Source organism: Antechinus flavipes, chromosome 1, assembly GCF_016432865.1.
Source record: "Antechinus flavipes isolate AdamAnt ecotype Samford, QLD, Australia chromosome 1, AdamAnt_v2, whole genome shotgun sequence".
Classification (NCBI taxonomy): Eukaryota; Metazoa; Chordata; class Mammalia; order Dasyuromorphia; family Dasyuridae; genus Antechinus; species Antechinus flavipes.
The window spans coordinates 311,771,775-311,797,872 of NC_067398.1; the positions used below are offsets into that span (position 1 = coordinate 311,771,775).

Below are 26,098 nucleotides of genomic sequence, written 5' to 3' on the forward strand. Positions count from 1 at the left end.
TGGCTGGATCATTTCACAGTTCCACCAGCAATATATTAGTGTCCCAATATATGTCAGTCTAGTGGGTGGGGGAAGAAGGGAGAAAGTCTGAAACAAAAAAATACAACAACTAAAAGAATACATTTTACAGTTAATTCAATTGAATGTAAAAATCATCAAAGAAGTGGCCAGTGAAGGTAAGAGTGAACAGCATCCTGATATTTTGAAGAAAATAACTGAAGAAGGTAGATAAAGTGATAAAAATTTTTAATGTAAAATAGGCTTATTCTAAAAAAAGATGCTTCCTATAACTTATCTTTCTAAGAAGAAAAAAAAATTGGACCTGGATTTAGTGTAAGGATTGTCTAACAATTTTATTGGGAGATGAAAGAAAACACAGTTTTAAATTAAAATCCTTAATTTTTATTGGTTTTGAAATCCTTGGGTTCTGAGAGGCTAAACACTTTCAGTTCTTTAGCAGTAAAATAAGAAATCATAGATTATTAAAGCAGCTTTGGAAGACTGGTTTTCAAGTCCTTTTACCCTAGTTACTGAAATATATCACAAGCATGACACTATTGCATTATAATTTTAGATAATGTTCAAGGTCATCCAACTATGCTTGGCTTATATGTCAGAATGCAAATATTCAAATTTATGAAAAAATGAATAAAGCTCTGTATCAACACATATTAAGATTTAGGAAAAGAAGAAAGTTCAGATTATGCTACTAACATAAGTGGCAATGATGACATTTTCATCATATTGTTGATATAGGTTTTATCTTTAGATAACGTAGTGGGAGGTTTTTAGTTTTTAAACTTTTCTTTCTATAACTATTTCATTATTTTGTGATAAACTGGAATAAGAAATACATATTTCTTATCAAATTAAATATTTATTTTAAAATTTTCCATTGAATATTTCCAATGGGTTAGAATAAATGACCCTATTTTACATGTATGTATAACTTCAATTAGTACAAATTCAAATAGTATGGCCCTTTATAAGATCACACTTCATTCACATTAATTGGGACCTTGTTATAAAATAAAAACAATAATACTTGTACTATTTACCTTAAAAGGATTTTGTGAATATAGAACATTATAAACTTTAAAGTACTTTATAAATGTGTTAACTTTAAGGTTTTCTTAAACTTAGCTCTCAGGGTTGTTGTGAAGTTCAAATGAGGTAATCTTTGTAAAGTACTTTTTAGCACAATACCTGGCATATGCCAAGGACATGGGGAATTGTAAGGGAATAAATATTTATATAGTTCTTACAGTCAAGAACTGTGCTAAGTACTTTATAAATATTATCTAATTTGATTCTCATAAAATTCTGAGAGGTAAGTTTAAGATGACTTTAATGTTAACACTTTACATAGCACTTTAAACTTTATAATGTGCTCCTTCCTTCCTTTATGAACACACACACACACACACACACACACACTGGAAACATTAGTTACTTCTATACAAAGTCTGCCCACTTGTAAAGGAGGGAAGAGAAAATTCTTTGACTTACCCAGAACACAAGGACATTCATGAGATGATCTATGTTTGTCCGTTTAAAGATGGTCTTTCCACTGTTTTGCATTAATTTGGTGTCATGACCTAGGTTAAACACAGATGTATTTTGGGGAATGACCAGTTTTATTCAGAATCAAGCAAAAGCAGTGTAAGAAGACATGGCTCTGGGGAAAATTCTGTCTACAACACACACTATGGAAGCCACATTTCTAAATTTAGTATCTACTCGGTTTTTAGATAGTAGAGGACAGACTAACAACATGCTATGGGATCATGGGATCATGAAGATAACTGAACAACAAATATTTATAGAAACTTCATACCTATTCCTTTCTTGAGCTCTGAAAGCTTTGTTTTCCACAGACAGGCACCTATAAAAGAGCTGATCATTTTTTGTAACAGAATTTTCCAACAGTAGGAATCACAAGCTTTTGGGAAGCATCTTCCACTATAGGGTCAGTTCAGTCCGTAAATTCTGAACCAGCAAGACAGCTTTCCCACAATAAATGAAGAAAAGGGTTGGGAACATAAGAACAAAGCTATTGTGGAGGGGAAGAATGTGGAAACTGATAGCAAGAGCTTGCAAAGAATACAAATGAAAGACTGAAGACCTCTGAGGTGAGGATCATCTTAGCAGAGAACTCTTCATGGTTAATAAATAGCTCTGAAAACCAACCACCAGCACAAGGATTCTAGTTGGGAGAATCAGTATGGGAATCTCAGAGTAAAAATCTGAAAAGAAGGTGATTTATTTGGCCTTTCACTATTTGATGATTACTTCTCCTGATCATCAATTCTGTGAACTGTTTGTCCTTTTGAAGAGGACCAATAACATCCCGGATAATATCTTAACTTTTGCATTATTTGGATTTGTGAGTCAGAGAAGTGGTCAGCTTCATTCTCTCTTCCTGAAGCAGTGAAGTCCAGTGGCAGGACGAATATAAACACAACTAATGGTAGCCCTGGCTACAATAGATGACCTTGGGGGTTTCTGACGCCTGACCAAGCTCTAAGTTTTCTGCAGTTCCTACTTCGGTATCATTTTGGCAGATGTTCTCATCTGCTTGCTCTGCTAGGGAGAATCTTCGTGTGCTTGGGGCAGACATTCCCTAACTCACCAGCTGAGGTTATCCTCAATTTGGTGAAGTCCACCTGCTCAAAAAGTTTACTAGGGATGGCCACTGTGCGTACTACAGCTTCTGGGGGTTATGGGGAAGGTTTAGGTAAAAGGCAGATCACAAAGGTGGATGATCAACCCTGAAAAGATATTGGGGTGAACATAAAAACAAAATTTCTATCATGCAGTATTGTTCTTTTCATTCAGGTATTAGCCTTTAGACATAACATTGCAATAGAAATGTGGCTAAGTGTGTGAAGGAGGCAATTTCCCAAAAAGAGTCTTTAGAGATGAGTACCTTCTACCAGCCCTTTGCAGGAAAGATGTAATTTAGATGTTATGCTATACAACAAGAGATAGGAACTCTGTTATATTAATACAATAGTAATATTTTTCAGCCAAAATAAGAACACATCATCTGATAAAGGAGGTTATTCTTTTTGCAAAAGCTTCATTAAAAGTTCAATTTCCTTTCTTGAAACTTGAGCCTGCTGGGGCTCTATATAGAGTTTCCCATGCCCTAGAAACCATAGAGTCAAATGAGAGTGAGATGCAGAAACTGACTTGGTAACACCAATGAGGCTGCTTCTGCTTTATTACTACTTGATTAATGAGATTTAGGGGGTTGGGAATATGTTTATTTCATACCTTTTTGGCTTTTGGGTAAGGACCTTGGAGACAAGGTCCTGCAGACCAAGATTCAACTAGGAAAGTATTCCCAAGCTTTTGACTAGATTGTGACTGTCTTACTGAGTCTCTTTACTTTCCTTTTCAACTGCTGGGGTCTTAAGAATATTGGACTATATAGGTCTCTAAAACTAAGATTCTTTGAAAGGCATGAAGATTCTTCCTCTTAATAAATTCTGTCTCATGGAACTTTAACTTTTGATCACACTGTGTGAAGGAAGGAACAAGAATAGTTGTCCATTATCCAGCTGAAGTCAACACTTAGCCCATTAACATTAAGCACTGAGGAGAGAACAAAGGGGCCACTTCCCTTTTTCTAATTGGGAGAACGGCCTGGGAAAATCCCCTGCTTCTGCTTGGAAAAGGGTGCTACTGATTGTAGCATGTATTAGATGTATTCTTTCCCCATATAATATACAGTAGGATGGATAATGCACAATAATTAGTTGGGCCCAAAACTGAAAAGGAGGTAGAATTGCTTTTGGGAAAATGGAATTCTTTTAATGACCTCAAGTTTCTCTTGGGAAGCAAGTGTCCACTTTTTGAAAAAAAAAAATACCAATCTTCTTCCAGTAATGTAAGGCTGAGAGGCAATAAATGTGATAATTTCCAAAGAAATGAAGTTAAAGATCACTCAGTGGGCAAGGAAAAACACATGAAGTTTAGAAGAACTGAAACATAATAAAAATAAAAAATTTCACAAAAGTTACATAAAGGAATGTTATTAGAGAACTGTAAACTAGAAAAATAGGCAACATTAAAAGATAACTAATAGAGAGCTCACATATTCTACTGGTGTCTATGAAATATCAAGAGTTAGACACAAATCTTTAAAATGTTGAGTGGACCCCTACAGTAGATTTAAGAGAAGACATGGTCAATATAGAAACAAGATGGGGAGGTATAGATGCACCATGATCTCCATATTTGGATGATTCAAATCAATGAGATCACATATCTGCCAAAGAATAGATTATAATGTTTAACTAATATCAATGTAATATCCTCTCTTGACATTCTCTATATTCTCTTTCTTTATCATTTCTGGTAAACACTTGTGAGGTATGTATTATCTCTAGTTAAATACTCTGCACGGACACATTCTGTGTATGTACTCTCCATATGAATGAGTCACAAAGATGTGTTTTTCTCCCTACTTTATAAATGAAAATCCTCTTTCTGTATATGCTTCTTCAATATATTTACTTTTTCTTACATATTGAAAAATAGTTGAAAAGATTAATGTGTGGCTCATAGACTCAACACAAAACGATTCTAATGCAGATAGCTAGAACACTGGGGGATTTTTTTTAAGTCACTAGAAATTTCAGACCACCCACATAGATGATATCCTGATAGATGTACAAGTATATATACATGAATAGCATGTGTTCTGTTTTTGCCATTTAAAGAAAATAATACTGACAAAATTTGCCATATTTTAATGGTATCCTGTAGGCTACAGCTTTGGAAAAGACATAGTGAAATTTACCAGCATAAATCACGAGGCCATAGCACCAGTCTGTGTTCCGGATGGTGCAGCCTCTTAGCAACATCTTCTCATTGTCCAAGGAATACTTTTCATTTTCGTAGATCAATATCCCTTTGAATTCATCTAGTTTGTTATTGGGAGGCTCACATCTGACTTCACCTGAAGAAAGATAAAGGAATGAGAGAGTTGTAGCTTATGGAGGAAATAATTCATATATCTTGGGATATAGAGATTAAACCCATAGGCAGTGCAGAAATAAGTATACTGGGGGCAGTTAGGTGGCACAGTGAGTAGAGTGCCAGACATGGAGGTTAGAAAGGCCTGAGTTCAAATATGACCTCAGATACATATTAACTGTGTGATCCCTGACAAGCCCTTAACCCTTATTTATTTCAGTTTCCTCATCTATTAAAGGAAATGGCAAATCATTTTAATATCTTTGCAAAGAAAACTTGAGAAGGAATCACTAAGAGTCAGAAATTACTAAAAATTACTAAATAATAAAATGTGAGCATTTTCCACCCCTCCCCTAACACTTTTCATCTCATTTCTTGGTACATACAATTCCTTATTCCTATATAGTCTTGCATTATTTTCTGGACATCAGAGGGAATAAATTTTGCACTTGGCATTGATCACACACACAGAGAAAAAATTGAATGACAAACTTTTCAAGGAACGTAATTTAACCAATATATAAAAGATCTAGATGTGAAATGATGAAATAGTCTGATACTTTCCAAAAGCAACCTAATTCTACCTTACCTTTAAAAGTGTTCAGTTTCTCCAGGTTGTCTCCTAGGTTGCTGGTAACAGTCAGGGCTTGCCTTACTTTCAAGTTGGTTTCCCTGGAGTAATATTAAACATATATATATATATATATATATATGTATACATATACATATAGATATATACACAAAAAATAAATATATATACACATATATGTGAATGTACATAATTATATTAATAATAAATATTTAACATGTAGATTATATGTCAAATTGCATAAACTATTATCCATTTATATGTGTATGTATGTATAAATGTGCATGTGTGTGTATATATATATATATATATGAAGGAACTAAAAGCAGCACACATACATATACTTATGTCCATTTACAGGGGTTTCAGAAAATATACTATATTCAAAATGGAATTGGGTCATGCTCCTCTGTTCAAAGAAAACCACAACTCAGCTCTTTCCTGAGATTAAGTATTGATCCTGAAGTTATAACTACATTAATAAGCTTCTCTCTATATGTTCCCAAGTTCAAACTGAGATAGATAGACTAGAGATCCTAAAGAACCTGTAAAGAGAACCCTGGAGATGAGGCATAAAAATAGACAGCATGTTTCCTATAAAACAGCTTGAGTTCCTCAGTATATTACATTCAAGGGCTGAAACTCCTGTACACATGTTCTTCACACAAACCCTTATAGACACTTGCTCAGTGATTAATAGGCAATTAAACAAAGGAATGGGGATAGGAGTAAAAACTAAAGATGCTTTATAATATTTGACACAAAGGAGACTGGGGAAATAGTTTGATCAGGATTTTAAAAACTTTTATACCTAAGCTCTGTGAAACTTTCCAAAATATTTTGCCTACCCTTCAAAAAAAGTCCTGCTGTGATGATATCTCTTGGGGTGGAGGTGGCCATAGTTCTTCAAGGCCATATTAGGAGAGTACAAGATCCTACCTATGTAAAGAAGAGGCCATTCAGTCCATCCCCTACCTGAAGCATGAATAGTTTGTACAATTCTCTTGCCCAGGATACCTAGAAGTACAACCTGTTTGTTCTCTAATATTACCAAATTTTTCCTACTGAAGAACAACTTTTTCTTGACACACCTGTGGGAATAACTTATACCTGACACTGTTGGCTTTGTTTACCTAATCTATCCATAGGCCGGAATACTCACCCATCTAACTCTGCAGTTTCTATGTAGGTCAGACTACAGGGTTCACTGCTGGAGAGTAACAGCATATCAGCCTGAAGTTAGAAAAGATTAAAGATAAGGAATAATGCTAACAAGAATAATTCTTCACATGTGTATAGATCTTTACAATATCCTTATATATTGGTTTTTATTTAATTCTCATGACAACCCTGTGTGAAGTTACCAATAGCATCAATGAGAGAAAAGATACGTTTTTGAAAGGACACTATGACAGAGATAGTAGTTGCGACTCAGAGTCTTGATGATATTACTGGATTCCTAAGACTGGGACTTTGCCCTCACAAATTCAACCCAAATTCTCTCTACAAGTTATTTCCCTGCCTCTCCTTCCCCATTTAAAAACTCATTCTTGGGTTAAAGCTATGGCATGAAATGAGAAGCCGAGTTTCCTCAGAGGGTGTGTGCATTTAATCCCTGCCAAGGCTGCTATAAGCAGGGGTGACTGACATAAACAGCTGCAGAGCCCATTGAGGTCAAAAGATACTAGTTATAGGTAAATAAGGTACTCACTGTGACAGAGTTGTTATTTTGTAGTTTTATTATATCTCCCACTTTGATGTTCATCCACTTTTCTTCCTTTATCCTGCAGGAGAACAACTCTTTAAATGGCTGCTCTTGGGCCATTTTGGGTCAGCTGGAGGTCAAGAAGCTAATAATGTTTGAAGTAGGACAGGGATTGTCCTAGAGTCCTAGCTGTAGGAATGGACTCAAAATTCTAGTGGAATTCTGATGATTCACATTTATATTGTGGATTACAACGTACTTTTTTCACAATGTTAAAGACTATTAAGGGATGTCCTGAACGTTTCTTTTTGAGGTGCCATATTTTCCAGTAGCACTGAACCCAGAACATGCAGGAGGACCTGAATGTGTCAAGGATGAATCCCTTCTTTTTCCTCCCATGGCTGACATAATTTGTTGTTTCCACCCCAAGCTGGATCCCTGTGCGTCCTTAGCAGGCAAGACAGGCACCAGCCAGTCTGGACCAGGCCAGGAAAATGCTTGTGCAATTGGAGTCCTTTGCGAATAAATGGATGCTCTTATTATCTTCATAGGGCTTCTTAAACTTTTCCCACTCGACCTCTTTTTGCCTGACAAACATTTATACAACCTGGGGTATATAAAATAAATATACAAATCAAGAACTAAATTTTGTTGTAATACCTGGCAAGGTAAATTTTACTGTTATCTATTTGTTTTTGCTCCTCACATTCTGTTACATGACCCCAAATGGAGTCATGATCCAGTTTCAAGAAGAGAAAAAATGTGGCTTTTGGCATTGCCTTGCTCCTCCCCTTCTGAAGGAGTTTTGCCCTTTTCCCACCTTTTTTTGCACCTTTGCCCTCCTTTTCTTTGCCACGCTCCTTTCTGTTTTCTCCTCCCCCTTTTGTTGTACTGTCACACATATGCAAACTTCTATAAGGACTGGGAACTCTGGGTTCCACATGCATATCTCCTGACACTGTGATCGCCTATTTGACAACAACAATCCTTGGATATTATTATCCTTATTTTATAGATGAAGATGTTGATGTACAGAGGCATTAAGTAGCTTGTCCTCAGTCACTAATTGTATATGTTGGGGTTAGTGTTCAAACCTAGATCTTCTAAGCCTAAATCTAACATTCTTTCCATCTCTGACAATGACAAGTACCAAAGAGAGGAAACAGTTCCCTTAAAGAGATTCCAGCAACCAACATACTCTAATGGGGATTTAGTGAATATTGAATTTCACATCATGTTTATTTTTCTAAAATAACTGGTTCACACTTCCATAGTCATCCTCCCACCTTTTCCCAAATAAGTAGTCTGAAAGTGAGACCCTTTCCTCATTTTGTGCCTCAACTTCTTTGTTACTAAGCAAGGTTAATAAACCTTATCCAAGGAAAGGCTAAGGAGGAATGCTATATACCTTAATGACTGAAAAAGCACTTTGCAAATATAAGCAATTAGCCATTAGTTTACCATGCAGATTTGTACTGGCAAAGATAACTGAAGGCCTGTGAGTAGAACATAGTGCTCACTTCTAAACTAAAAGCAACCTCATTACTTACATATGGACATAATATACACATACTGCTAGATGTGAAAGGAAAGGGCTCCTCCAGCAGCTGTTAGATTGTCACAGTACCATGTATGCCTCTTCTGAGAAGAGCCAGTTGGGTCTCTCTTTTCAGCCATTCCTTCCTAGAAACACCAAAGGTAGCCACTGGACTCAAGGGAATGAAATCTGAAGGTATGTCTTATGTTAATTCTTTTTCAATTTTTGTATTTGCCAGCCACGCAGAAATTGTTTGCTATAGCTCTTATCAATAAAAGTAAAGGGGAAGAAATATAATCTCCTTATTCTAACTTCTGAGACTCAGAAGTTTGGGTTCTATATGAAGCTGAAAAAGTGTCAGTAAAATAAGACATTTAAACAAAATAAGACATTTTTGTTTCCGATTTTGGTACTCTTTTCTTTGTTAACAGGCTGTCCCATTTGCTCTACTGAGACGTCAACATAAAAACTAGGGCATGTTTCTATCTGTTCCAGGGAAGGAAACGAGTAACAACTAAGCTGCCTTGCCAAACCTGCCCCTTGATCTGAGGTTTCCCCTCCTAATGTCTTTTCCAAGAGTGGCCAAAGGGGAAGGGAAGGACAGAAACAAATGATTGAACTAAGCTCTGGGAGTAGGCTGAGCTGTTGGGGTAGGTTAGTGGTGATGGGACTCTCTTGTTCAATGACTCTACATGTTTATAATACAAGTTGTTGATACGGGAGAAGATAGACACCAATTTCATTTTATTTCCCACTAGTAATCTTGAGAATTCCCAAAAGGAATGTGTGATAGCTACAGTCAGCTTAGCAAAATACAAGAGACTTCATGGGAATCTTGCAATGATTTCACAGGTAAGCTCCTTAGCTTGATTTTTCAAGGCCTTTGACAATCTGACCTCACTTTCTCATTTTTCACTACCTAACATGTTCCCTGCACGCTGGTCAGGCTTGTCACTATCTCAAGCACAGATGTATTAAATTCACTGTTGGCTTTTTTGTTGTTATTCCTACTGTTCATTTGGAATGTCCCTTTCCACAACACTTTGTCTTTCTGCTGTATCAATCCAAATACTGTCTATCCCTGAAGACCTATTTGGATTTCTAACTCCTCCATAAAGCTTTTTTCCCCTTTTGTTAATGCAAATATCATTAATATCCCTCCCTTCTGAATTCTTATGCCACTTACAATATATACCATATAATTTGTTTATATATTAATTGCTGTTTTATGTATCTCCCTATCTGGACTCTAAGTTTGTCAAAGGCAAAGACTACTTCCATCATTTATCTTCTCCATAGCACATGTAATATAGGTTGTGCACATAGGAGACGCTGTTGAGTGTTGAGTGTTAAGTGAGGAGATTGTGCTGACAGTCATGATGAGTAATAACTTTTTTCTTTTTTCTTGTATATTTTTAAAAAAATTTAGGTTGGTATATATACATTCATTTTTTACATATTTCCATATGAATCATGTTGAAAGAGAAAAATCAGAACAAAAGGGGAAAATCATGAGAAAGAAAAAAAATGTAACAATCCTTTTCTTTACTTCAATCCACATTCAGGCTTCAAAGAGTTCTCTCTACATGAACATTACATTTTCTATCCAAAGTTTATTGGAACTGCCTTGGATCACTGCATTGCTGAGAAGAACCAAGTCTGACATACTTGAGCATCACACAATCTTGCTGTTGCACATACAATCATTTCCTGGTTCTTCTCACTTTACTCAGCATCAATTCATGTAAGTAAGATTCAGCCATTGAGACATTGCTCTCTTTTTTGGGGTGAGAGATGAAGCAATTATGGTTAAGTGACTTATCCAGGGTCATAGTAGGTGTCAAATGTATGAAGCTGGATTTGAACTCAGTTCCTCCTGACTCCAAGGCTGGTACTCTATCCTCTACACTACCTAGTTGCCCCTGAGTAATCTCTCTCTCTTTTTAAAAATAATAATAGTCTTTTATTTTTCAAAATACATGCAAAATAGTTTTCAACATTCACCTCTGAAAAACCTTGGTTTTCAAATATTTCTCTCCCTTCTCCTTACCCCTCCCTCTGACAGATTACCCTAGAATCCAATATATGCAATTCTTCTAAATATATTTTCACATATATTTGTTGGACAAGAAAAATCAGATCAAAAGGAGAAAAAATGAAAAAAAAAAAGGCAAGCAAGCAAACAAAAACAAAAAAGGTAAAAATACTGTGTTATGGTCTATACTCAGTTCTAGTCCTCTCTCTGGATGCAGATGGAAGACCACTGGAACTGGTCTGAATCCCTCATTGTTGACAAGAGCCATGTCCATCAGAATTGATCCTCGTATAATCTTTTTGTTGCCATGTACAATGATCTCCTGGTTCTCCTCATTTCACTTAGCATCAGTTCATGTAAGTCTCTCCAAGGTTCTCTGTATTCATCCTGCTGGTCATTTCTTACAGAACAATAATATTCCATAACATTCATATACCACAATTTATTCGGCCATTCTCCAACTGATGGGCATCCACTGAGTAATCACTCTTGATAGCTGTGAAGGTTCATGATATTCTTTATGTACTATTTTAACACTGACCAATTTGTGGCTAATAGTTCTTCACCCACCTTCTATATCTCAAGGTTGTCTAGTCTCCTCCTTGATAACTGCAATTGCTCTCCTGCAGTGTAATGAGCCAGAACTCTGTACCTGAAATAAGGATTCCTAGAAGGTGCTAACTCAGTGGAATTGATAAGACAATCGTTATCTAGTTTAGCATGGTGATTAATAGTTCTCTAGTTCAATATGACTGAATTAATCTTACAACAAATAATGGTTCCCTAGTGATATAATGATTGGCTTATACTCAGTATACTGCATATAAACTGGGACAAACACAGCCAGTGAGACACTCAGAAGGGCTCAAGAGAGAGACTTGGAAAGGGCTCAGAGGCAGACTCAGAGAAGACAGAGGGTTGGAGGCTAGAGCACAAGCTCTTGGACAAGATAGACAATAGACTTCAAGACAGAGACTGTGGTGGTGGTCCTCCTACCTCCCCCACAGAAACCAAGACACATTCTACAGGACCTCTAGAAAATTAGCCTGGGCCCCAGGCAAGGAAACTAGATTGTGAAGCAAATAATAAAGAATTTGGACTTTATCCCTGGCTATTCTTGTGGTAATTATTCAGATGAAACAAAGGCTGGTCCAGAGACCTCCAGAAAACCAAACAGAACATTATACTGCAGAACCTGTCTGTTGTTGGGCTCTTGTGATGCCTTTACTCAGAGATCCTACTATCTCTAAATGGTGCTCATCAGACTAATTTTTCTGCTATAAGAATCCTTAGAATACAACAATGCAACATCTTTAGCTGTTGCATTTTAGAATGTGGTACATATATCTGCCCTTCTATCTCTGATGTGGTTACTGCCTATTACCTCCCCACAAGAAGCACTGGAAGTATTTGATGTAATTTACTTCTCTGTATAAGAATGCTATCACAATTAACATGTTGTTGCCCACCCTTCATTTTCAGAGAGGACCAAATGTCAGAAGACTGAACCCCATGGATGGGGGCCCTCTCCTTTCCTTCAAGGTCATGTTCAGGGAGTTTTAGAGGTGATAAAGCCCATTCAAGAAATCAGATAAGCTCTTTATTGCCAAGATTAGATCCCATCATGTAAGTCCTAATAATGTGGGAATGTTAGAGCTCTGTGGACCTTCTGTTTAGTCTGAAGTTTATTGCATTAGAGATAAATAACTCACTCTACCAATCATACCAAAGGAACATCTTGATTCATTTTATACATAAAACCCTACTGCCCAGTAGTTTGGTGGCCCTCTGATACCAAACATAGACAGACACAGACACAGACACAGACACAGACTCTTTCTCTCTCTCTTTTTTTTTCTCCCTCCCTCCCCACACATATTGATTGATTGGTTGCTGTCTTTCATTCTTGAAGAGAACCAAAATGATATCAGTATGTTAAAGAGTCTAAGTTACAGTGTGTCCAACTTTGGCTGATCAGTCCAACATGAGCTCAGAGTGCTCTGCCACAAGTAGGACATAAACAATCCCTATGAACATTTGGGGTGGTTTTAACTTTGTGCATCTCGTGTTTCTTCTGAGCTAATTCAATCTTGCTTTGCTCACAGAGCACAGCATCTTCTCTGATGAGGGCGCCACGCTGGACAATCTTGTGCCAGTGTCTCCCATATCACGCAATCAATTCTAAAGTTCTTAAGAGATCTTGAGAATGTCCTTGGATCACTTTTTCTGACCATCTTGTGAGTAGCCTATGTGAGTTCTCCATAAAATACTATTTTTGGCAAGTGTACATTTGGCATTTGAGCAATGTGGCCAGCCCAACAAAGTTGTATTTTCTGAATTAGAGTTTGAATGCTTGGCAGTTCAGTTGAAGAAAGGACCTCAGTGTCTGGTACCTTATCCTGCCAGGTGATCTTCAGAATCTTCCTAAGACAATTCACATGGAAGCAATTCATCTTCCTGGGACATGGCACTCATATACCATTCAGGTTTCATAAGCAGACAATAATGAAGTCAGCAGAACAGTTCTGTAGACCTTCAATTTGGTAGTTAGTCTAATTCTCTCCAACCCTCTCCTTTGAAACCTCCCAAACACTGAGCTGGCTCTGGCAATGCATGTTTCAGTCTCATTATCAATGTGGACATTCCTGCAAAGTCTACTGCCAAGATAAGAGAACTTATACACAGCCTTCACGGCTTCTCCAGTTGTTGTAACCAAGGGTTGCACATATGGATGGTGTAGTGATGGAAGACCTGTGTTTTCTTGGTGTTGTTAGGCCAAAATTTGCACAAGCAGCAGAGAACTGGTCCATACTTTAGTGTAACCTCAGTTCAGAGCTGCATTGAGTGCACAGTCATTTGCAAACAAAAAATACTGCACCAACACTCCTTCTACTTTAGTTTTGGCTTGTAGCCTTTTCCAGCTGAAGAATTTACCATCAGTGCAATCTCTGACTTTGATGTCATATTTGTCCTTATTGAAGGAGTTTGACAAGAATGAAAATATCATGCTAAAAGCACGGAGCAAGAACATGGCCTTGTTTCACTCAGTGACCAGGAAAGCTCAGGAGATTGTCCATTGTCCAGAACCTGGGTAAGTGCGCTATCATGAAAATGATGTACTATACTGATGAACTTCTTTGTACAATCAAATTCTGACATAATTTTCCAAAAGCTCTCATGATTGACAGTATTAAAGGTCTCGATCATATCTACAAAGGTTGTGTACAGATCTCTGTTTTGCACTATTCGTTGGCCCCTTCTGAAGATACACTAGCTCTAAGATAGATGACCTGATCTTCCAGGCTTAGGGTAAGTCTATTAAGGACAACTCTGGCAAGAATCTTGCCAGCAATGACTAAGAAAAATACACTCCTGTGATTGTCACAGGACAATCTATTCCCTTTACCTTTATAGAGATGGATAATGGAGGTATCCTTGAACTCTGAGAGCACAACCTTTTCTTGCCATATAATCTAGAAAATTTCAATCAGCTTTTGTATGATCAGTGAATACCCCACTTTGTAAATCTCAGCTGGAATACAATAAATGTTGGGTACTTTGCCACATAAAAGTAACCTAATGACATTCAAAAACTCTTCTTCAGTTGGAATTTCAGCTAGGGAGTGATTTAAACACTTAAACAGTTAATAGCTTCAGCATTGTTTGATGACAATCTGTTGAGAACACTATGGAAGTGTTTAGCTCATCTCTCTAAGATCGTATCTTTATCACTAATTAATGTGGCTACATCAGCACTGAGTAGTTGAGATGCACTAGAAGTCTTTGGCCCATAAACAGCCTTCAGTGTGTCATAAAAATGCTTTGGATTGTTACTATCAGCATAAAACTGAATTTCACTGCCTTCTTACTGAGCCAAGAAACTTGTATCTTACTTTTGAGTATACTTTATTTTTGATGAAATTGAAAGCTATTTTCTTAGAGATGGATAAATTATTCTATTGGTATACCCTATGGAGTTCTAGTTTTTATTTACCATCATTTTTTTTTTTTATCAAACCAGTCTCAGTGTTTGCCAGTGTTCTGACCCAAATGAGCAAATGCAGTGCTGTACACCAATTCTTTGAAAGCTGTCCACTCCTTTTCTCCTCCACTATTGGCAACTGTGTGTTGGCTCAACTTACCTTCCAAATCAGCCACAAACTGTTCTCTCCAAACGAAGAACTCAAACCTACTGACATTAATTCTTCTGACAGTCTTTTTGACTTGGGCCATCACTTCTTTTGAAGATGAATATTCAACTTGGAGAGGATAAACCTATGATCAGTTCAACACTATGCACTACATACTGCCTTTGTCACTCTCACATCCTGTTTTTTCTCCTTATAAACACAATGCCAATATTTGCTGCAAGGATGGGAGCATCTATGAAATTGTATTGCATTTAGGTAAAAAGAATAGTGTTGGTGATGAGAAGGTCTCAAGCTGTACAAGTAAGTGTCCTGTTGCGGTTCCCATCTCCATTCCTCCTAAGGACTCCCCAGCATGCCTGATAGTCTAAATATACACTGGCATTTAAGTCCCCCAGATTTATAAGCTTGTCCTCTTTTGGAACACTTGATGATAAGGTCTCCAGGTCTTCATAAAATTTTTCTTTGATCTCATCAGGGTTTGTTAAAGTGGGAGCATAGGCACTGATGATAATGGCATGACATTTTCCTGCCAAGTGGCATTGTTATGAGTCTGTTATTCACTCCTTTTGTTAGGCTTACAAGCGTCTTTATTAGATCAGTTTTGATTGCAAAATCTACGCAAACTTCATACCCCTTTTCCACCTCAATCAGAAGCAAACTGTCTTCTCTGGCATCCCATAGTGCACTGTTTTTCTCGCTCTCAAAGTATTTAGTCAGGGTATTCCAAAAGTCTTCATGCTATTTTAAGCAATTAAAACATCAATGAAACTTTTGGAACATTCTTTATTTGCTCTACATTGTAGTTATTTCTATACATGCTTTATTTCCCCTTTAACACAATAAATTATATGATGGCAGGAGCTATGTTGTAGTTATCTGTCTATCCCTGTAGCATTAAGTATAATGCTCTATACATGTATATGGAATACTATTATTTAATGAATGGATGTTAAAAACTGCCAAGTAAAACTACTGGAGTAAATCATACAAAGAATCAGTTTCAGAGTTAGAAGGGACTTTAGAGTCCAATTGTTGCTCTCATTTAACATGTGAGAAAAATGAAGCACAAAGAAGTTAGCTGACTTGCTGAGGATTACACATCCAGTAACTGTGAGGAATTGAACTCACATCTTATTGAGTCCAACATTTTATCCACAATGCTATCTACCTATTTGTACCTATTATTTCTCTAATGGCAACCCTACCAAATATGAACAGAGTCATCTTATCCAACATTGTCACTTTTGCTAGAAATACTTGTCCCACTCTTCCTGCCCCTCAGCCCCCCAATCACAAGCACTTACATGCCATTTACTAACACCAGAACAGGTTGATTGTTGAGTTGTTTGTCACTGTCATGCCGATACTATAACATAAAAGAAAAATGTTCAAAAAGAATAGTAAAGTTTTGATAAAAGAATGAGAATTAGAAACATTTTCATAATATGGAAAAAATTTTCTGATCACTTGCCTGAAGTTAAAAAAAAACAGCTATTGTCATAATGCCATTGTCAAACTTGCTATGCTTATAAATTCCTTGTTTTGAGAAAATATTTACCTCAGGAAGATTATGCAAGGATAAGAACTGAGCAGTGAAAGGATAAAGCAATGACAACATCTTTTTTCCATTTTGCAATTCACCTTAGGTCTTCAACATTGTTACAGATTGATTTTCTAGTTCAACATTGTCTTAGATGGTAATAATGTGTAAAGTCTATATTTGACACTTTTGAATACATACACTTAGTAAGTAGAGCCTAAAATCTTATCAGATGGTGATTTCTTCTGTGATTTGAGAAGCACTGGTGTACCTCCAATATATTACTTAGGAAAAATATTCTGGGTTCCAAATCCTAGGGAAGGAAATGCTAAGTAGTTATAATAACTCACATATAGGAATAAGGAAGAATAAACCTCTAGATTGCTGCTGGTACAACAGCTCCTCTAGACCTCTGACTCTGTCCCAGTTTCCTGAATTGTTAATTCAATACCAAGACAATGTAACTATTCTGCCTTCTGTATAACTAAATAAGCTAGCCTAAGGGTTAGCTCCGACTTTGTCTTAAATAACTGTTCTGAATGAATAATTTGAAGCTGCTTCACCTGTGCCCTGGCTCTCAATGTATCTCCTTTGAGGGACATAGTCTTTTCACAGTGTTCCCATTGAGTGTTCCAGATGCCTTCCATGCACAAACATTTCCTTCACTCTCTACCTATTTCATTGCTACTCAGATAACAGCTTTAATTGATTCTTCCATTACTTGGAGGCTGCTTCTCTCTGTCAAGCTTTCCGTCCTCTTCCTCCTTCCACCATAGTGAGATTTTTCTATTGTTTTCAAACTACTGTCTCTTGCCCCTTCTCAGTCACTGTTACACATTATTCTGGGGAGGAATAACATAGCATTGTCCCTTTATACCCAGAGCTAGGTCATAATCAAACACATAATCCTAAGAGACTGTGGGAGAAGACAGTTTGATGTAGGGAGATTGAATTGGCTTTATAAGGACCATTTCATGGAGCATGGACAGAATTGACATTCTTGTTTCTGTGTCTAGAAGTTTAGAGTGACTACCAGTCACGTGTGACTCATAGCTAAAGGATTATAATTTGAAAAGGGTAAAGAGTTCTTTTTATTGGCTATGGAGATGGAAGAGATGATTTCAATGGATTGTCAAAAGGGATTATCTGGCCCCTTTGCCTATCTGTTCCTTTCTGGCTATAAATTTCAGGACAGTTTCAAACTGCTTCCCAAGAAGGGACTGGGGAGAAGGGTGATTTGCCACTGTTATTTCCACTCTGGCTTCCAACTAACTAGAACATGACATCCAACATGTCACAGTTGGAAAACTGTCATCCAAAAGCATATTCATGTCTAGATGAGCATAAGCCTAAATTTGGCTGTCTCTTTTATGTTTATTCTTTCTTGATATTATGTTTATTCTTTTCTTGATATCAATGAATATCATGAGATGCACATATGTAGTAGGCTTACAGGCAATCTTGTGAGTTTGAAAGTTATGGATGTTATGGGTCTTATTAAGTTGTATCTAGCTGGTGGTAGAAGAAACTTCTATACCAGAGAGGCTGGCCACTGACAAGAGTATCAGCCTAAGCTTGCACATTTCAGCAGCAAACATGTAGAGGACATGTTTTTTGGATACTGCAGAGTCAAAGTAAAATGTAAAATGCTAATTAGCAGTCCTGCAAATTGCTTCATGTTTCATTAAGATTAGTATCAGCTTCCCAACAGACTGTAATATCAATTATAAGTGACTGAATTCTGTTATGTTAATAGATACTTGTGAATCTTTTAGGATTGGCATTTCTTGTATGTATAGGAATTCATTATCTGTCCCATATAGGAATCATATTGCATATTGAGTACCTTTACATGTAACCCCTGGGGGAGGAACCTTAGGTTTAATCTAAACTATAAATTAATATCATCCCTGAAATGCCAGAGTGGATGGTTTTAAATGAGCTGATAGTATAACAAAAGGAAGGTCCTTGTCAACCGAGGCTAGGTTCCTCAGGACTGCACTTGATCCAAACTATATGCCCAGGTACAGAACCGGAGTAGCACAATCCCCTAGCTACTGTACACTTCAAGGTTAAACTAGAAAAAGAGCTTATGAAAGAAAGTTATCCCTATAGGAAGAAGTAACTGAACCTTTTCTCTCCTACAACAATTTGAGAAATTCTAAAAAATATTTTTTGCCCTCCCCCATGGAAAACCCAACAGAAAACAAAAAGGCCAATAATAAATCACCTCACCATGTCATCAATGGCATCCTTCACTCCTGTCATTGAGAGCACTAATACCAGAGGAACCACTGTTGTATACCACGACAAAGATGATACCTGTGGTATGAGCTGCAAAAAAAGAGAAGGTACTTAGTATTAGAAAATAAAGATAGGACAGAACACATTGTAAAATAATGGACTCAAATTCTAAGCTTGCCAACACAGAATCTCTTAATTATGTACAAATACAACTTCAAAGAATAAAGAAGAGAAAGCATTGAAGGTTACTAAGACTGTAGTGTTGGGTCAGCTGTTCTGTTTGATAGCTAAGTGTTAGTTCCTTTCATGGAAGACCTCTCAATGATAAAGAACAGTGAGGAGGAAGATGAAGCACAGAAAAAAACAACTCAAATCCTTTAGGCCAAGTTTGAAGTACACTTTTGGGCTGAGAAGGATTAGGAGGGAAAAGTTGAGGAAATTTGTCAATGATGTGCAGATGTCTCTCATCTTTATTTTTTATCCTTTTCCTTTTTTCTTGCCCTGCCTCTTCTCCCCGCCCCAGACAGTTACCTTGTGCCTATCTAGACCTATCATCCTTGACAATGTCATTGGATGCAGGGACTTAGCAGCCTAAGAAGTTGGGCTCTACATCAAAGCCACGTGAAGGAATTGTATATTAAAAGGAGTTCAGAAATGTCTATGGATACATAAAAATATAAGCCACTTGGGGAAAAGGACTTTCAACTGAAGAAAGCCCCAAATGGAACATTTGGTACCCAAAGTCCCAGTATGTTTGTTTATGGTCCTAAAAGCTAAACATTCTGACTCTTATATGTCTGGAGATGATCAGTGGTTTAGGCTAGTGGCTCTGCTTTATTCATTTCAGGTATGGCCAGACTGAAGCCAAATTTGATCTCACCTACTGAGAACTGGCCTTGAACCCATGCAGATCATGTGATTTTCAGTTTTACTATGTTTAAATTTACCCAGGTAGGAAAGTCACATTTTGGTTTTCTTTTGAAGATCTTAATAAAATGTTACTTAAAAAACAAACAAAAAAAACACATTGAGAAAACATTCACCAAATACCTGTAGGACCAGCAAGAAGAGGAAATATGCATTTGCTACTCTCTGAAATTGTTCGAATAGATTCAAGGGCAGAAATGTGAAGAAATTGTATTTTGATGTCTTGATGGCATTGTTCTGCAGAAAACAAAACCAAAAAAACTCACATACTTCTTAAAAAATGAGACAGATCCTTAGAGATGGATTTTTCTCTACAGAGATTCCCCCCTAACACTTCTCCCTCTTCTTGCCAATCTTCACAGAAATGCACATACCTTCTAAGCCCAAAACAAAGAGGAAATGGAACACAGAAGTGACATAGTAGAAATTAGCTCTTGGATATATGTACTCCTATTTAGCTGACATTTAGGTATTGTTGAAGGCAGGGACTTATTCTTTTCCCCCCTTATCTTCCATTTCATTTAGGGTCTCTGGGAGCCTAGAAGGTAGAATAGGTAGTTTAAAAAAATATAAGATTTGTCTTGCAATGGCAAGGTGGAATTGGAATAGTTTCCACAAACACCCATTTTAGTTGGGTATTTGACATAATTTTTCATGGATGTTATCTTTCAGAAAGATAAAAAATATATAGCCTGGATGATATTGCATTTAGGTGAGTACTTGAATAACTTGGGAATCAGTCAATTGATGTGTATATGTGAGGGGCGGCTTTGCCACAGATCTCTGTACTTGATCCACTAAGTATTTGACTATTTTATTGACTATTTGTGTCTATTGACTATTTGAATATTTTGACTATTTTATTAGTGCCTTGGGTAAAATCTCAAATGAAATATTTTTCAATTTCTCCAGTCACACAAAGTTAAGTAGATAGATAGAATACTATCTTTTTTTAATTATAGCTTTTTGTTTACAAGATATATGTATGGGCAATTTTCCCACACTGACAATTGCAAAACCTTTTGTTCCAACTTTTTGTTCATCTCATTGTTGAAGAGAGCCACATGCATCAGAATCGATCATCATATAGTATTGTTGAAGTATAATGATCTCCTGGTCCTGCTCATTTCACTTAGCATCAGTTCATGTAAATCTCTCCAGGACTTTCTAAAATCATCCTCTTCAACAATCAGTTCCAATAGAGCAGTAATGAACTGAACCAGCTACACCCAGGGAAAGAACTCTGGAAGATGACGATGAACCACTACATAGAATTCCCAATCTCTCTATTTTTGTCTGCCTGCATTTTTTATTTCCTTCACAGGCTAATTGTACACTATTTCAAAGTCCAACTCTTTTTATACAGCAAAATAACTGTTTGAACATGTATATATATATATATTGTATTTAACTTATACTTTAACATATTTAACATGTATTGGTCAACCTGCCATTTCGGGGAAGGGGTGGGGGGAAGGAGGGGAAAAGTTGGAACAAAAGGATTTGCAACTGTCAATGCTGAAAAATTACCTATGCATATATCTTGTAAATAAAAAGCTATAATAAAAAAAAGAAAAGAAAAGAAAAGAAAAAATCATCCTGCTGCTCATTTCTTACAGAACAATAATATTCCATAGCATTCATATACCACAATTTATTCAGCCATTCTCCAATTGATGGGCATCCACTCAGTTTCCAGTTTCTGGAAACACTACAAAAAGGGCTACCAAAAACATTCTTGCACATATGGGTCCCTTTCCCTTCTTTAATATCTCTTTGGTTTCTTATAAATTTGAGTCAATTCTCTATATATTTTGGAAATGAGGCCTTTATCAGAACCTTTGACTGTAAAAATGTTTTCCCAGTTTATTGCTTCCCTTCTAATCTTGTCTGCATTAGTTTTGTTTGTACAAAAACTTTTCAATTTGATATAATCAAAGATTTCTATTTTGTGATCAATAATGATCTCTAGTTTTTCTTTGGTCATAGATTCTGTCTTTTTCCACAAATCTAAGAGGTAAACTATGCTATGTTCTTCTAATTTATTTATAATCTCATTCTTTATGCCTATGTTCGACCTTATCTTGGTGTACAGTGTTAAGTGTGGGTCAATGTCTAGTTTCTGCCATATTAATTTCCAATTTTCCCAGCAGTTTTTGTCAAACAGTGAATTCTTATCCCAAAAGCTTTGGGTTTGTCAAACACTAGATTATTAAAGTTATTGACTATTTTATCCTTTAAACCTAACCTATTCCACTGATCAATTAGTCTATTGATAGAATACTATCTTGATATATTAATATCCAAAAGATTTGAACAGGGTAGAAGAATAAGTCAAGTTTCATAAGATGGCTCATAGACTCCAGTTAACTCTAGATAGGCTTCCTTATTATTTCTAGGATCAAATGTAAACTCCTTTGTTTGTTATTATACAATACTATACCCAATTAAATTGTCTTACATTATATAAGCTAACACATAATATTCTCTGTTTTTGTTTTTGGTTGTCTTCTAGGCTTGGAATATATTCAATCTTCATTTCTGTCTCTCAAAATTTCTATTTTCCTTCAAGACTCAGTTCATGTGTTTCTTTCTAAATGAAGTTTTTTCCTGACCTCCTCTCCCCTCCCCTCCCAGCTGACTCTGCTCTGATATGTCTCCTTAGACAGCTTCTTAGGGCAAGGATTATTTTATTTCTGTCTTTCTGTCCCTAGAATTTAGCATAGTACCTGGAACAATAAAGGTCCTTAACAAATGCTTGGTGAGTGATTCTTTGGTTGGTGACATCCTTCAACTATCATGGATTTTATTATGTAGCTGGCTCCCACATCTATAAATCTAGTCCTAATTTTTCTTATGAGCTTCTCAAACTCAATATTTCCTAATCAAAACTAATTATTCACCCTCCTACATACTCATTCCTCCTTCAAACTTTTCTATTTTTGTTGAAGACACCACAATTTTTCCAATCTCCAAACTTGGAGTATTTTCTCAGCTTCATTCCCACTATTCAGTCAATCAGCATATCTTGTCTCATTTTATTTACCTAACATGTCTTGCACCTCTTTCCTTTCCATCTTAGTTCAAGCTATCATAAGCTCTTAATTGAACTATTGCAATAAGATTGCTAACTGGTCTTACTTGCAGCCAATTTCTCCCCTTTTGCCAAAATAATCTTCCTAAAATACAAATTTGATCATGTTATTCCCTGCTAAAATAGTTTAGTAACTACTTAATGTCTTGAGGAAAAAAAATGCAAACTCCTTAGTTTAACATTTAAGGCCAATCATAATGTGGCTCCAGTTTACCTTTTCTGCTTACTCTTTTTAACTATGGGTATATCCCAAGACTCTACATTCAAGAAGGACTAACCTACCTGAAGTTCAACTCAGCATTTCATACATTCTCCTATTTCCAAACTTTTGAAAAGGGCCTCCTCATTAACTTTTTTCAAAACAGCTTACATATCACTTTCTATAAGAAACTTTTCTTGATCTTTCTACTTATTAATGCTCCCTTCCTTTTCCTCTTTCTCAAAAGATCACATATATGTTTATCTATTTAGTTTTCTTTTCCAGAAGAATATTAACTCCTGGAGAGCAGGGGGTTATTTTTTTCACTTTATCTTTGTAACTCTAGTACCTAGCATAATGCTTTGCATCTATTACCTGCTTAATAAATTGTCAATGGATTAGATTGAACTGGAAAGTGAAAATTAATAAAGTTAAACGTAAAGATTTGCACTCAGTCAACCAGCATTTTAAAAGCATTTGCTAGGTGCTAAGGCACTTTGCTAAGCACTAGAGGATATAAAGAAAGGCAAAATATGATTTCTACTCTTAAGGAGCTCATATTCTAATGAAGGAAACAACATGCAAATAACTATGCACATAAAAATATACATACAATGTAAATGGAAGCTAGTTTCAAAGAGAAGGCAATAGCAGTATATAGGAGGAAACGGAGGAAAAACCTTTCTCAGAAGATTTTGCTGAGACTCAAAAGAAACCCGGGAAGCCAGTAGGTGAGTAAGGCATGAGGTACAGTTAAGGAAGAGGTATAGACTCAGAACATGTGAGTTTCACATGCAATGAACAACGAGGAGGCCAGTATGGCTGGATCAGAATATGTGTAGGAGAGTAAAGTGTAAGAAGACTGAAAAGACTCAAAGGAAGCAGACTTTCAATGCTACAGAGCATTTTATATTTGATTCAACGCTTTCCAGAAAAACCCCAAAGTTTGTGTCAAACCACAAATGACTGAGAAATCCAATAAAAACTATAGTAAGTTCTTTCTCACATCCCAGAACCGACCAAGAATTTCACCAAATGCCAAAAATTCAAGGGCAATAGGAAAAGGGGCTGGCAGGCAAGTCGGAGCCAGCACAAGTAACATCCTTTCTGACCATCTGCATCCTAAAGAAAGCAGGAGTGGAGGATTCTCCTAAGAAAGAATTAGGCTGGTTAGAAAACTCCTTGACCTTAAAGATATGAACAGCCAATTTTCAGATGAAAAAAATGAAACTATTTCTAGTCATATGAAAAGATGTTCCAAATCACTATTGATCAGAGCAAATTAAGACAATTCTGAGGTACTACTGCACACCTCTCAGATTGACTAAAATGACAGAAAAAGATAATAACCAATGTTGGAGGGGATGTGGAAAAACTAGGACACTGATACATTGTTGATGGAATTGTGAATGGATCCAAACATTCTGGAGAGGGATTTGGAACTATGCTCAAAAAGTTGTCAAACTGTATATACCCTTTGATTCAGCAGTGTTTCTATCGGGATTATATCCCAAAGAAATCTTACAGAAGGGGAAGAGTCCTACATGTGCAAAATGTTTGAGGCAACCCTTTTTTGTAGTGGCTAGAAACTGGAAATTGAATGGATGCCCATCAACTGGAGAATGGCTGAATAAGTTATGATATATGAATGTTATGGAATATTATTGTTCTATAAGAAATGACCAATAGGATGATTTTAGAAAGGCCTGGAGAGACTCACATGAACTAGTGCTGAGTGAAATGAGCAGAAGCAGGAGATCATTGTACATGGCTACAAGATTATACAATGATCAATTCTGATGGACGTGGCTCTCTTCAACAATGAGATAATTCAGGCCAGTTCCAATTGTTCAATGAAAAAGAGAGCCATCTACACCCAGAGAGAGAACACTGGGGAAATGAGTGTGTTACACAACATAACATTTTCACTTTTTTTGTTGTTGTTTGCTTGTATTTTATTTTGCTTCTTTTTTTTTTACTGGTTTGATATGATTTTTTCTTGTGCAGGATGATAATTGCATAAATATTTATGCCTACATTAGATTTAACATATATTTCTACCATGTTTAACATGTATTGGCCTACTTGCCATCTAGGGGAGGGCATAGGGGAGAACTGGAACACAAGGTTTTGCAAGGACTAAGGCTGAAGAATTGTCCATGCATATGTTTTGAAAAATAAAAAGCTTTAATTAAAAAAAAAAACACCAAAACTCCTTCACCTTAAAGGTGCTTGGATATGGTCAAAGGAAGCAGGAACAATCTTTGGCAGCAGTCAACTAAAGCATCTCAGGCTCAGGAACTCCAAGATCTCTGGAATATCCTCATGGGACACCAGAGACAGTCCTGAAGATACAATACTCTGAACCTTAAAAATCAAGGGGCAAATCCGGGGTAAGGGATCAGAGTATGAACCCAGATAGCCTGTGGAGAAGACCAAACATTACAGGGGTTAGAGTTTGGTCCTGAAACAAGGCCTTAATTCCAAAATTAAAGACAGAGAGAAAAAAAATCAAAGAAAATACCAATGAGTATTACTACAAATTAAAGCTTGTGTATCATTCAGGCCTTGCCAGGAATGGTATCAGGAGACCCTGAGGTGGGGAATGGGAGACAGGGAATAAGGAAAAAAAACAACTATGCACAGAAAAAAAGCAGAACATGATTCTATAAGAAAGAAAAAATGGATTTTTTTTTAATGGAATAGAAGAGTTCCAAGCATTTCTGATAAAAAGACAGAAGCTGAGAAAGAAGTCTGAAATACAAACTCAAAGGTAAATGAATACTTGGAAGAAATGAAGCAAAAGTTAAAAAATGAAATAAAACTTCTGGTAGAAAGTCCTTAAGAGAAAGCATAACTACCCATGCAATGCCTTATCTGAGTGCTGCCACAGATTGTTCTATTTTTTCAATCTTTTGATGTAGCAATAATATTTCTTGCTGACTCATGGAGCCACTGATTTCTGTTGGTCTGTTCTAGTTTTCAAGTAGTGTGCTACACCAAAGATTGAAAAAATAGAAGAAACGTAAGATATCTGATGTAAGAAGCAACTGACCTATAAAACAGATCAAGAATGAAACCATATTTTTTT

General features: G+C 36.5%; 1 protein-coding gene across 1 annotated transcript in view; it reads right to left on the reverse strand.

The window, feature by feature from the left end:
- Positions 1-26,098, reverse strand: part of LOC127545473 (phospholipid-transporting ATPase FetA-like) — a 99,786-nt gene that overhangs the window by 72,435 nt on the left and 1,253 nt on the right. Inside the window, exons 2-9 of the mRNA XM_051972788.1 lie at positions 19,838-19,986; positions 18,779-18,877; positions 16,308-16,369; positions 7,287-7,359; positions 6,738-6,808; positions 5,576-5,658; positions 4,811-4,969; positions 1,510-1,598 (exon numbers count right to left, since the gene is read on the reverse strand). Of these exons, the coding sequence (XP_051828748.1) occupies positions 1,510-1,598; positions 4,811-4,969; positions 5,576-5,658; positions 6,738-6,808; positions 7,287-7,359; positions 16,308-16,369; positions 18,779-18,877; positions 19,838-19,986 (785 nt within the window). The remainder of the gene's footprint in view (positions 1-1,509; positions 1,599-4,810; positions 4,970-5,575; positions 5,659-6,737; positions 6,809-7,286; positions 7,360-16,307; positions 16,370-18,778; positions 18,878-19,837; positions 19,987-26,098) is intronic.